This window comes from Petaurus breviceps, unplaced genomic scaffold (genome assembly GCF_028583685.1).
Source record: "Petaurus breviceps papuanus isolate PSGF00001 unplaced genomic scaffold, PetGlider_PUasm1.0 229, whole genome shotgun sequence".
NCBI lineage: Eukaryota > Metazoa > Chordata > Mammalia > Diprotodontia > Petauridae > Petaurus > Petaurus breviceps.
Window position 1 is genome coordinate 36,188,619 of NW_027185903.1, and position 12,159 is coordinate 36,200,777.

At 36.0% G+C, this 12,159-nt stretch overlaps 1 protein-coding gene across 7 annotated transcripts in view; it reads left to right on the forward strand.

Moving 5' to 3' along the window:
• The window catches only part of MIER3 (MIER family member 3), a 35,660-nt gene extending 23,801 nt beyond the window's left edge, over nucleotides 1-11,859 (forward strand). For 6 of the 7 annotated variants that reach the window (XM_069096471.1, XM_069096468.1, XM_069096469.1 and 3 more), the window contains 4 exons: nucleotides 1,307-1,401; nucleotides 7,345-7,472; nucleotides 7,613-7,755; nucleotides 7,870-11,859. In XM_069096471.1, coding sequence (XP_068952572.1) covers nucleotides 1,307-1,401; nucleotides 7,345-7,472; nucleotides 7,613-7,755; nucleotides 7,870-8,327 — 824 coding nt within the window. In that variant the 3' untranslated portion in view covers nucleotides 8,328-11,859. The remainder of the gene's footprint in view (nucleotides 1-1,306; nucleotides 1,402-7,344; nucleotides 7,473-7,612; nucleotides 7,756-7,869) is intronic. The other variant, XM_069096466.1, reaches the window with a different exon arrangement.
• Nucleotides 11,860-12,159: the final 300 nt, after the last annotated feature.

Here is a 12,159-nt window from a genome sequence, read left to right on the forward strand (position 1 = left end):
AGCTAGTGCAGCGCTTCTGCAACTTGATTTGTTCATTTTAGACAGGAACTATGTCTTATTTAAACTTTCTGTCTTCCACAGAACAATGCACTTAAGTAAGCACCTAGTTAAGTGTGAGTGTGAATCAAATCATGTTGTCTCAGTGACTGTACTAACTAAAATTCAAGGGGGACATGTGAGGCATTAGATAGGAAAATGAGAATATTCTATCTCTCAGATGGAACAGAGAATTTAATTCACCAAGCATATATTGAGCTTTCTGCATACAAGGCATCATTCTATGTACTCTTCACACAAATCAAAACCCAGCCCCTGCTCTGAAGAAGTTTAGTCTGAAACACTGTCATTGTGTCACCACTTAAATTTTTTCATCTGCCATCATAAGTAGCCGTTGGAAAATGAACTTAATTTAGTCAGTATTTCTATATGATTATTTTCTCTATCTTCCTAACCTGCCATATCTTTTTCCTTCTCTATTCCTTCCTTCCTTCCTTTCTTTTTCTTTCTTTCTCTCTCTCTCTCTTTATTTGTGTTATGTACTATGTATTTTTATATAATTATGAGATTCATTCCTCAGGCCTCATTTCTTTTCTGCTTTTTTTTTTTTTTAGTTCTTAGTACAGTGTCTGGCATTTAGAAAGCACTTACTGTTTAATTAGTCAACTGATAGATTTCAAGTCTGTGAGGACATAAATGTGGAGTTTAGGAGATTATAGATTCTGTAACTGCCTCTCATACCCATAAATCAGAAGTCAAGAACACCATCCAAACAAAGTGGTCACTGATTTTACAGTATTAGATAATTAAAAGGTTTAAACACAAAGTATGATGTTGATGATTATATTTTATTCAGTATAGATAGAGATGACACAGAATCCCTGATCAAAATCTTACCTTTTGTATCAGACCAGTAAGACAGGTGATTCCCTTCATCTCACCCACACACACACTTAAATTGTTGTAGTGTTTGTTCATTGATTGAAGTCCTTGAGTGAGTGTTATAAAAATAAATGAAAGTAAATTTTGGCAAAATGATTTGTTTTACTGAGATATAATAATTCTCTCCTACTTTCAGTTAGCATTACATAAGGAAATGATGGCAAGTATGTATACCCCTTACTTAACATTAACATTTCATCACTTTGTCAGCTATAATGATCCTCAATTAAAATATGCTAAAAGATAGGATTTCTCTTTTGGGAACTTGGATTTTATAATTTTTTACAGGAAAAACATTCTGAAAATCAGTAATTCACAGAAAATAATTTGTTATAAATAATTTTTTTGTGTTTTGATCATTCTCTAGAAGAGATGACAGCATGGACAGAAGAAGAATGCAGAAATTTCGAACATGCCCTTCTGATTTATGGGAAAGATTTTCATCTTATACAGAAGAATAAGGTAAATATTATGCAAATTGGACCAGAGAGGGAGTTTAGTAATATAAAATCCATGCAAACAACTCATTTATCAAGACAGTGCCAAGAACAGAAGAAAAGGAACAACTGATTATTGTTTCCTTACCATTTATATTCTGATTTTTCTTTAAATATCCCCAGGAGAACTCACTTGTAGGTGTTACAACCTGTTCACCCTTAAATCATCAAAAGCATGGATATTGTTTTCACATATCTTTCAGTGTGTGCATTTCATAGTAAAATAAACTTTAATATCCAGAACTGATTCTGTATTTCCAGGAGGTGTACCTGATTTTTAGTCCTTATTTCCTTAATCAGCCAAGGACTTTAGGCCACATACAAGTCTAGACTGACTGATAATTAAACTTTTCTGAGCCAGATCCCAGTAATTTGGGATTTATTTCATTTTATTTTTATTTTCAGTTCCAAATTCTCTCCTTCCCTCTGTCACCTCTTTTTTACGTATTAAGTCATGTAAAACATATTTCTTCATTAGCTATGTTCTAAGAAAAAAGTAGAAAAATTAAGAAAGAAAAAAATATGTTTAAATCTGCATGTGGTTCATCTATTCTGTCTAGAGGGAGATAGCATTTTATATCATGAGCTCTTTGGAGTTCTTAAGTCTTTGACGGTTACTTATCATTTACAATCTCCTGGTTCTGCTCACTTCACTCTGCAGTAGTTCATACAATTCTTCCAAGGTCTGTCTGAAACCATCTCCTTCATCATTTCCTATAACACAATAATATTCCATCACATTATTCCCCAGTTGATGGGCATCCATCCCTTCTGTTTCCAGTTCTTTGCCACCACAAAAGGCTGCTATAAATATTTTTGTATATGTCATCCTAGTGATTTGTAAAGAAAATGCCACATAAAGTAAAACCCAGTCTGTATTTAAGTCTTCTCCTCTTAGTTAATAGAATTACAGAAAAGATACTTGCTAACCAGATTGTAAAGAATTTAGTTTAACTTGGTCTCTGTGCTTTCTGTAGGAAGGACAGGCTTTTAAAATGCATTGACGGGCAGGTTCTATACTTGAATGGTTTTGGACTTGATTGTTTACTTAAAAATTCTAATACTGAATTTCCAACAAGATGGCTACTTGAAAAAGTATGCCTAAGCAGCTTCCCTGCATCATCTCAAAATAGTGAAAAATGTGCTAAAAAGAGCAAAGTAGTAACAAATAGCAAAGGAGGAAACAGGGGAGAATTCATGTAGGAAAGGTATCACTGAAAAACCTATAGAGAGACTGAAAAAAATAGCAAGATCAGGTCATCTATCAGCATGTGTGTGTATCTGTAGTATCTCTATCTAGAAAAATGCATGCATACGTACATACATACATATACAATCTTGAATACTGCAAATTGATTATAAGTTGGGTCCAGAATGGGATAGGCTGCCTTTGGGAAATTGTGTCATTCATTTAATTACCTCAAGCTCCTCTGAAACAGAGGCCATCTTTTAACACTGATATTGTTCCAGTGATGTTTAATGGCAAATTGTGAAATACCACGACTTAGAGAACTGAAGGTCAGGACTACCAGAGGCCAACGGAGCATGCTAGTACATTACAGATGGCGAACCGCACAGGAGAAAGGACATGGAAAAGAAGTTGCTCGAGAAGTAGATGAGCAGGAAAAAAAAGATTAGTTGGTCACATAATGTGACTGAGAAATCAATAATAGATATTCCTCATGCCCCATTGGTAGCCGCACAATTCAGGAGAAAGGGTTGTAACTCAGTGGATACGTGCCTTGTATCAGATTTACGGGAGAACCTGGACAAGGGTTCCACAGAACGGATGTGTATGAATGGTCTGCAGTCTCCATTGTTGGAGGGAATACCCACATCTGTGAGAACACAGATCCACCAACAAATACATCAAGAATCCATGCCACAGACTTGACCAGAAGTATTGAAGTACTAAAAACAGGACAAAGTATAGAGTGATGGCATCCATAAGATATCAAAAGAAAGAAAAACTAAATTTCTTTCGTTACATTTAGTCTGCAGCATTTTCAAACAAAGAAAATCTAAGAAGGGTAATCTAGTAAAAATAATAAGAAAAGATATAAAAGTGAAATTAATGCTTATATTTATGCTCCTTGAGGACAGGGCTTGTCCTTTACCTTTCTTTGTAATCCCAGAGCTTAGTACATTGGTTGGCACATAGAAGGTGTTTAACAAATGCTTGTTGCCTTGACTTTTCGTGATTACATAAGGTCCTGATTACCAGTGTAGAAAGGGATAAAACAGAGAAAGAGAATTATAAACCAATACCACAAATTAATATTGACAGTAACATTTTAGTCAAAAGATTGCAGCAATATAAAAATATATTCATTATAATCAAATTGGATTTCTATTAGGAATGAAAGGATAGTTCAACATTAGGAAAATACTTGAGAAGCTGCCATGGTTCAGTGGAAAGAATGCTGGATTTGAACTGAGGATCTGGGTTTGAATCCCACCTCTACCACTTACTATGTGACCTCGGACAAATCATTAAAGCCTTATGGACCTCAGTTTTCCTAAATAAAATGAAAATACTGGGCCAGGTGACTTCTAAGATTTCTTTTAGCTCTAAATCTGTGATCCTATGATGCACATTAGCTTAATGGATCATGTAAATAAAACCCACCTGACTGTGCCAGTAGATTTAGAAAAAGCCTTCAATGGAATCCAGCACTCATTCATGTAAAAAAAAAAACACCCTAGAAAGCATAGACAAAGGCCCTTTAATAAAAAAACATATGCTGAAAACCAAGATATGGCATTATTTAAAAATGAAGCAACAGTGGAAACTTTTCCCAGGAGGTTTATGGCAAAAATAAAAATGTTCCTTTCTTTACTTTCATTTGACATAGTACTAGAAAAGGTAGCTTTAACAAGTTAGAGAAAATAAAGGAATAAACCTAAGCAAAGAGGAGGAAAAATTAACCCCATTTGCAGACAGCATGATACTTAGATAATATTTGAAAGATATCTCTAAAACAACTAGGAGAGAGGATTAATAGCTCCACTAAAATTAGGATAAAAAATTCCACAAATCATCAGCATTTTAGTATAATGCTAAAAAAAAAACAACCACAAGAAAGAATTGATAAATCCCTTGAAAAATAAGCACAAAATACATCAAACATCTGAAAGTTAGTCTGGTCAGATACCCAGGACATATATAAGTTGAATTACAAAATGCTTTAGAAATAAAGGAATACCTAAATAATTGGAAACCATATTCCGTATTTATGACTAGATTCTGCCAACATAAAAAAAAATATATATATATATCTAAGCTAATCCACAGATGTGATGTTACTCCAAGTTGATGAAGAGGAGGGAGAATGAAGCATTCACATTACCAGATCTCAAATTATAGAACAGAAATTATCAAAACTGTATGTTACTAGTTAAAAAAATAAAAAAAGGTAGATTAGTGGAACAGATGAGGTAAGGCCTTGCAGCAGCCTCATATACTCTAAACCTAAGAGAACAACTCTTTGGAGGATAGGGTCGGCTTCCTGGGACGAGAACTGCTGGGAAAGCTAGGGAAGCACTTTGACAGAAACAGCATGATTGGTTGGTACCGTTTACCATATATCACAGTGAGCTTTAAATGTATGGGAGTTAAGTCTAAAATTAAAAAAAAAAGAAAAAGAGCAGAATGGAAGAAGATTCCTGTCACAATGGTGAGGTTAGAGAGAGTTCTTCACCAAACAAGTGAAGGAGGTGATTGCAAGAGACAAAAGAGATAATGTTGACTATGCTATTTAAAAAAAGAAAAAAAACTTTTCCATGAATAGAATTAATACAGCTAGAATGGAGAAGCCATTATAAGTCTGATATCCAAAATATATAAGGCAATGGAGACAGCCATTTAAAAAAAAAAGTAATACAAACTGTCACCAACCATGCAGAATCCTTCTGGGGCAGTAGATAATACTGACTTTGAAGACAGAGAAAAACTGGGTTCAAGCCTTGCCTGTGTTTGACACCTACCTGCTTTATGTCCTGGGGTGGATCACTTAGCTCTAGTTGTTCTACGCAGCTTTCTAAGTCTATAGGTAGCACCAAAGGTACTAACCTGCATTGGTGAATAGTTTCCTCACCCGGGAGTTCTCTGCATGATTGAAATCACAGGTCTCCAATCTAGCCAGCAGCTGTATTTCTAAATGCTCCAGATTGCTAATAAGAGAAATGAGTTCTTTGCAGTTTAAAGTCCAAATTTTTTTTCTTTTAAAGCAATCGGGGTTAAGTAACTTGCTCAAGGTTACACGGCCAGTTATTTCTGGGTATGGTGCTGAGTATCTGAGCCCAGATTTGATCCCCAGGTCATCCCAACACTGGAGCTGGTGCTCTTACTCGCTGAGCCACCTGGCTGCCCCTAAACAATTGGGGTTAAGTAACTTGCTCAAGGTTACACGGCCAGGTGTTTCTGGGTGTATGCTAAGTGTCTGAGCCTGGGATTCGATCCCCAGGTCATCCTGACACTGGAGCCAGTGCTCTTACTCACTGTGCTACCTGGCCGCCCCTAAAGTCTAAATATTTAAAGATACAGTTGTTGGATAGGGACTGGAAACCTGTGATGTCATTCTTATAGGAAACATGTTCTAGGTGAGAAAACTTTCTTGACCAAAGCAGGTAAGCATGCTTTTTGTATGGTATGTATGGTTTTTGTATGTATATATGTATTTTATATATGTTTTATATATGTATTTTGTATGGTTATGTATGGTCATGCTTTTTGCAGGTAAGCATGCATTTTGTAGCCATTAGTACAGAAACATGTTTGCATTGACAATATAAAAGACCTGTAACTGAAATTTTAATATCTCAAACAATAACTTGGTTGAAGATAAAGACAGCATGCTTATTAAGATTTTGGATAATGTAGAACTGGGAGGGTCAAGCAACATGTTGGATGACTAAATTAAAGATCTCAGCAGGCTGGAATAATGGGCCAAATTCAGCAAGGTGAGGTGTAATAGGGATAAATATAAAATCCTACAAGCACCGTGTTTCCCCGATAATAAGACACTGTCTTATTATTTTTTGGACAGAAAAACACCAGAGGGCTTATTTTCAGGGGAGGGCTTATTTTAATGAACATTGACAGCAATTTTAATAAACAGGTAAATGTGAACAAAAAAATGTACCTTTATTCAATAAGTAAATCACTGGGGAAGAACAGGATGATGCACTCACTGCTGCAGCTCTGATTGATGCAGCTCGGAGCGCAGCGTGCGTTTCACGGGGGTGGGGGGGAACGGTGCATACAGAGGGTACCGTAATGTAGCGTGTAGCACAGGGGATCACCTTCAATACAGTAGCAATCTCAATAGGGCTTATTTTCGGGGGAGGGCTTATTTTAGAGGAAGCTTACACAGTACGGGGAGGGCTTATTTTCCGGATAGGTCTTATCGGGGAAACACGGTTGGTTCAGAAAATCAAAGACCCTAGTAGGGAATGTGTTTTAGTTGACCATATGAGTATATCTAGAACAAGACATCCAGAACAATGAGGGGATTGTTAGTCTGGGGTGGCTAAAGTCTTAAAGATCACATGGTAGCTGATTTCAAGTATTTGAGAGACTCTTCTGGGGGAGAAGAATGAGATTTGCTCTGGTAGCCCTAGAGGAGAGAACTTAGACCAGTACATGGAAGTTACAGGGAAGCCGCTTCCAGTTTTTACATAAGGAAGAACTTATAGATAGAGCTATTGAGGTAGTGGTTCCATGTCACTGTAAGGGATTCAAACAGAGACTTAGCACACATTTGTTGAAGATGATCTAGCAGGGATTCCTTCCTTTTATCAAGTAGAGAATTGGAGTGCAAAATTTCTGATTCTGACATTTGAGGGAATTTCCAGTTAAAGTAAAAAGACTCCCGAAGATTGACATTTTCGAATGTGTTTTTCTTAGGTGAGAACTAGAACTGTTGCTGAATGTGTAGCATTTTACTATATGTGGAAGAAATCAGAACGTTATGATTACTTTGCTCAACAAACAAGATTTGGGAAAAAACGATACAACCATCATCCTGGAGTCACGTAAGTATTTGAGATGTGTGGTTCTTATTCATCTTTCCTATGATGTAGCTATGCCTTGTCTGTGTGAATGTGTGTAATTTCATGTTTTAATTCTACTTTGTATTCATGATTAGCAATGGAATATGAATGTGCATTTCTAGGGACTACATGGATCGTTTGGTAGATGAAACGGAAGCTCTTGGGGGAGCAGTAAATTCTTCAGCCTTAACGTCAAACCGTACCGAGCCTCTTCCTGACCAGCAGTTAAGCATTCTGAACTCTTTCACTGCCAGCGACTTGACAGGTACCGTTAGCATTTGAATTTGAATTTATCTTTTTAGACACATTTAGATTATCAAAATGTTGTGATAGTTATTTTATGAGAAACATGAATTAGAATCATTTCTATCTCTTTCAGCATTGACCAATAGTGTCGCTACAGTCTGCAACTCTACAGACGTGAATTGCCTCGATGACAGCTTTCCTCCACTGGGCAATTTGCCCCGGGGACAAGTAAATCATGTGCCTGTTGTAACAGAAGAGTTACTTAACCTGCCTAGCAATGGTGAAAGTGATTGTTTTAATTTATTCGAGACTGGATTTTATCACTCAGAGCTAAACCCTATGAACATCTGCAGTGAAGAGTCAGAAAGACCAGCAAAGAGATTAAAAATGGGCATTTCTGTCCCTGAATCTTTTATAAATGATGTTTCTGTAAATAATCTGGGTGTGGACTTTGAAAATCACACGCATCATATCACCAGTGCCAAAATGGCTGTCTCAGTGGCTGACTTCAGCAGTCTATCTGCAAATGAGACAAATGGTTTCATCAACTCCCACACTCTGCATCAACACACTGCCCTTCACTCCGAGTGATTCCAATGGCAAGCTCCAAAAACAGTGGGTCTGCAGTACCAGTAAACTTGATGGGAGCTATCAGGTTTGCTTAGTCTTTCACTGGAAGTTTGAACCTTTTTCACTATGACATCAGTGATGTCTTTGTATGTATAGAACTATATCTTGATTTATCAAGAGTAATTTCATTTTTCAATCCATAAATGTGGAAACGAACTATGATGTTCAGCAGAGTTTGGGACTAAGAATGAACTCTGTGGCGCAGCTTTAAGCTCTGCTTTTCTCTCTCCTTTTTTTTTTCCTTTCATGTTTTGTTTTGTATTTTATTTTCAAGCCTGTAGACAGGGGCCACCATCTCAAAACCAGTACTGGAGTTCTGAGTTGGATGGGGTGGCTTCCTTTAGAGTCCATTCCTTTGGCCGTAATGGATGCAGTGGAATAACAGTGTTTACAGGTACCGATCCTGATCCCTGTGCGATGTAGCATTTTTGTTTGGTTGTTTTATTTTTTAATTAAATAAAAGCAGGGGCAGGTTTCTTTAATTTAAACTGCACAAACATGCAAGGATGTTTTTTAAATGGAAACTTCTCTCATGTGATACTAAACTAGAGCACTTCGGTTTACAAAACAGCAAGTCCATCTTTATGGAAGCCAGCACAAGGGGCTACGTGTGAGACATGTGAAGACCCCTGCTCAGATGGGACTGTGAAGTTCTAGGCCCTGGCTACCTCACACACAACAAGTCATGCCAGGACGTTCTGTGTACTTAACTTACAGGCTAAAATTTGAAGCTTCATGATAATTGTGTTCGATGGTGTTTTGTCCAAAATTTCCAAAATTGTAATATAACAGATTACACAGGTTATTCTGTAACTTAAACTATCCTGAGGCAGTCTGCAGAGCCTAGGATTTTACTCAGACATGGTTTACATTTGGGGACACCTCATAAGTTGTTTGGAGTACTGCAGTTCCAAGTGTTATGTTTAGGAGGGACTGTCTAGATTTTACACATAATGCAGTACAACCTTGAAGTATATTTAAGCTTCTCAGGGGCTTAAATTACATCTGGAAAATGAAATGAGTTACTGTTTCAAATCTGGTACTTTGCCACTTTAATTATCGGAAAATGATAGATGTTCAAATGCATCTTAGAGTCAATTTTACATTTACTTTATTCCAAATGCATTGTAAATGAAAAGTCATCTCAGAAACTTTGTTTTTTATACATGCATACCCATAAAATTACGGGGGCAGATTAAAACAATGTGTAGTACAATGTGAGTGCATAATAAACATCACGACTTTCACACATTCGACAAAAACTTCTTTAGCTGAAATGCAGTAGAATTCCTTCACTTTTTTTCTTTGCACTGTCTAAGTAGCAGCATTTTTATTGCCACTAGTTGTGTGCATATAAAATATTAAAAGTTTGGCTGCATTAGTGATATTTATAAGTATAGGGGGCTTCAAGGTTGTGCTCAGTAGGGTTTAGTGACCTTATACAATAGTATTGCAAAGGGAGGGTATTTATTATACAAACTGTAAACTGCATTGACATCCTTAATTTTGGATGAAGCACAGTCCTGTTTTTCTTTACAGCATTTGAAGTGAAGATTGCTTTTTGAAGTGCTTACACGATAGTAGCACATCTACCATGAGCAGCATTAGTTTAGCATAGTGGACAAAAATAGTTAAAATCAGTTCAGTCACACACATCTAAATACAGAATAATTCTTTAAGTACACAGTGATAACGGGTAGCCTGGGCCCTGTGTTGTACTCTGTGACATTTTTAGCCAAGTTGTCAGCTTCTTGTTGCTGTGTTGTTGTGCTAAACTTTGTACCTTGTTTCTTTTGTTAAAAATCAACACATTTTATGTGATTTAGTAAAATACTGGCCATAATCTTCCATTGTTATGCATTTGAGTTTAACTCTGGGTTTACAGTGGCTGGTCTGTATAAAATCATTTACACAAAGATGACTGAATGCTAATACCAGTTGCACTTAAATGAACATGCCCATTCTCAGTAGCTGATGCAGTAATATATTCAGTTTATCTATGCATTGCTGGGATCTTGATGTAGATGGAGACGGTCTAGTTTCTTATCTAAAGTTTGGATTGTCAGCAAGTTGAATGGACACTTTAGTTATTTAATAAAGATTTTTGACCAAAATCCAGAAAATGGTATGAGAGAAAAATGAATTCCGGCTAGTATAATAGGTTTTTAAATGCCAATCTGATTTTAGCCTCTTGGGGAGTGCTAGCTAGCTGGTAACGTTTACTTTTAATTCCTTGTTAAAATGAGGCAATAATTGCAAGATTTTGTATATACATGTAAATTCTGCATATCTTTTTAGATATCTAATTCAATATTTTCTGACTACTTCTGCCATGTATAGTACCATTTTTGTGCATGCTTGATGTGACATTCATAAATTGTACCACTATGACTTTATCCATGTAAAATAGCTATTTATTGAATTTTCCTTTTAAAGCTGGACTTACCTATTTTTCTCTCAGTTTTTAAGCATCTTAATGGAGAATTTGTTACTGTTTATTAAAAGAATTGCGTTTGAGAGTTAGCATGAAGAAAACTGAGCTGCAATCATATGAAGAAACTCTATTGCCTTTATTCTTACTTGTTGAAGCACAATTCTTATAACAAACTGTGATGAATTCTTTTTTTTCTTTGCCGCTTTTTTTTTCATATGAACAAACCAAAAATCCATGCTGAGCAATTGCAGTGTTGGTGGATTATCTTTGTGTACAGGGAATCTGACGAGGACAGCTGATTCATTTAGAAGTGTAACTGGTGCTGTGATGATAGCAATACTTTTCTTTTGTTAGTCATATTTCATCTTTTCCATGCTAGCTTTTTAAATGTTTAGTTTTCCTCTTGTCATGGTCAACTGCTGAATTTACTTGAAGGATGTACAATACTGTTTGCTGAAGAATACAGGAGTGTGTACAATTAGGTCAAAGAATTGTGCAATTGTTTCCTTTTTTTTTAATTTTTAAAATTGAGGGTCATAAATGCGTGAGAACTTCAGATCTAGTAGAGCATAGTGATACTATTTAATTTAACCAAAGTCTCTAGTAAATATCTCAACTTTGAATGTAAACTAATGAATAAGCCTGACCAACAAGGAGATTGTTTGCCCAGAGTTACAAGCACATTGTCTACAAATGGGAATTGAAAATAATTTATAAAAATATTGACATGGTTACTATGTTTTTTAAAAAGTTCCTAATTTTTCACTAAAAGGAGGAGACTCTTAGCAGTTTTATTGTTAAAATATGGTAGGTATTAATATTCCTTTTAGACAACCAGTGATTCCAATTGTCCCAGTTTGAAATAAGTACCCTGTGAGTATGAGATAAATTAGTGACAATCAGAACAAGTTTTAGTATCAGATGTTCAAGAGGAAGTCGCTATTGTTGCATTGACTTTAATATTTGTACATAAACACTGATTTTTTTGAGCATTATTTTGTATTTGTTGTACTTTAATACCTGGTGTACAGTTCCAGAAATAAACATCTGGAAATCTTTTTTTCCTTGGTTTGTCTGTGTATTTGCAATGGGTGACTTTTCAGTTAAAGGGGCCAGAAATCCTTCATATGCCAGTAGATTAAGTTAATGTTCCTTGAATTTTATAGCAGCCTCAGATATAATAATTATCTTAGAGTAAATGAGATTTAGGGTGAATGAGTAGTGATTTTGGTTTTAAAATGTTTAAAGAGTGTTTTTTGCGGGGGGGGAGGGAGAGGGGGAGAGATTTCATTGATGTGGATAATTCCCAATGTGGCCTCTCCTTCCATCTATGGAGATGGGCAACTCCTCTGGAATTTA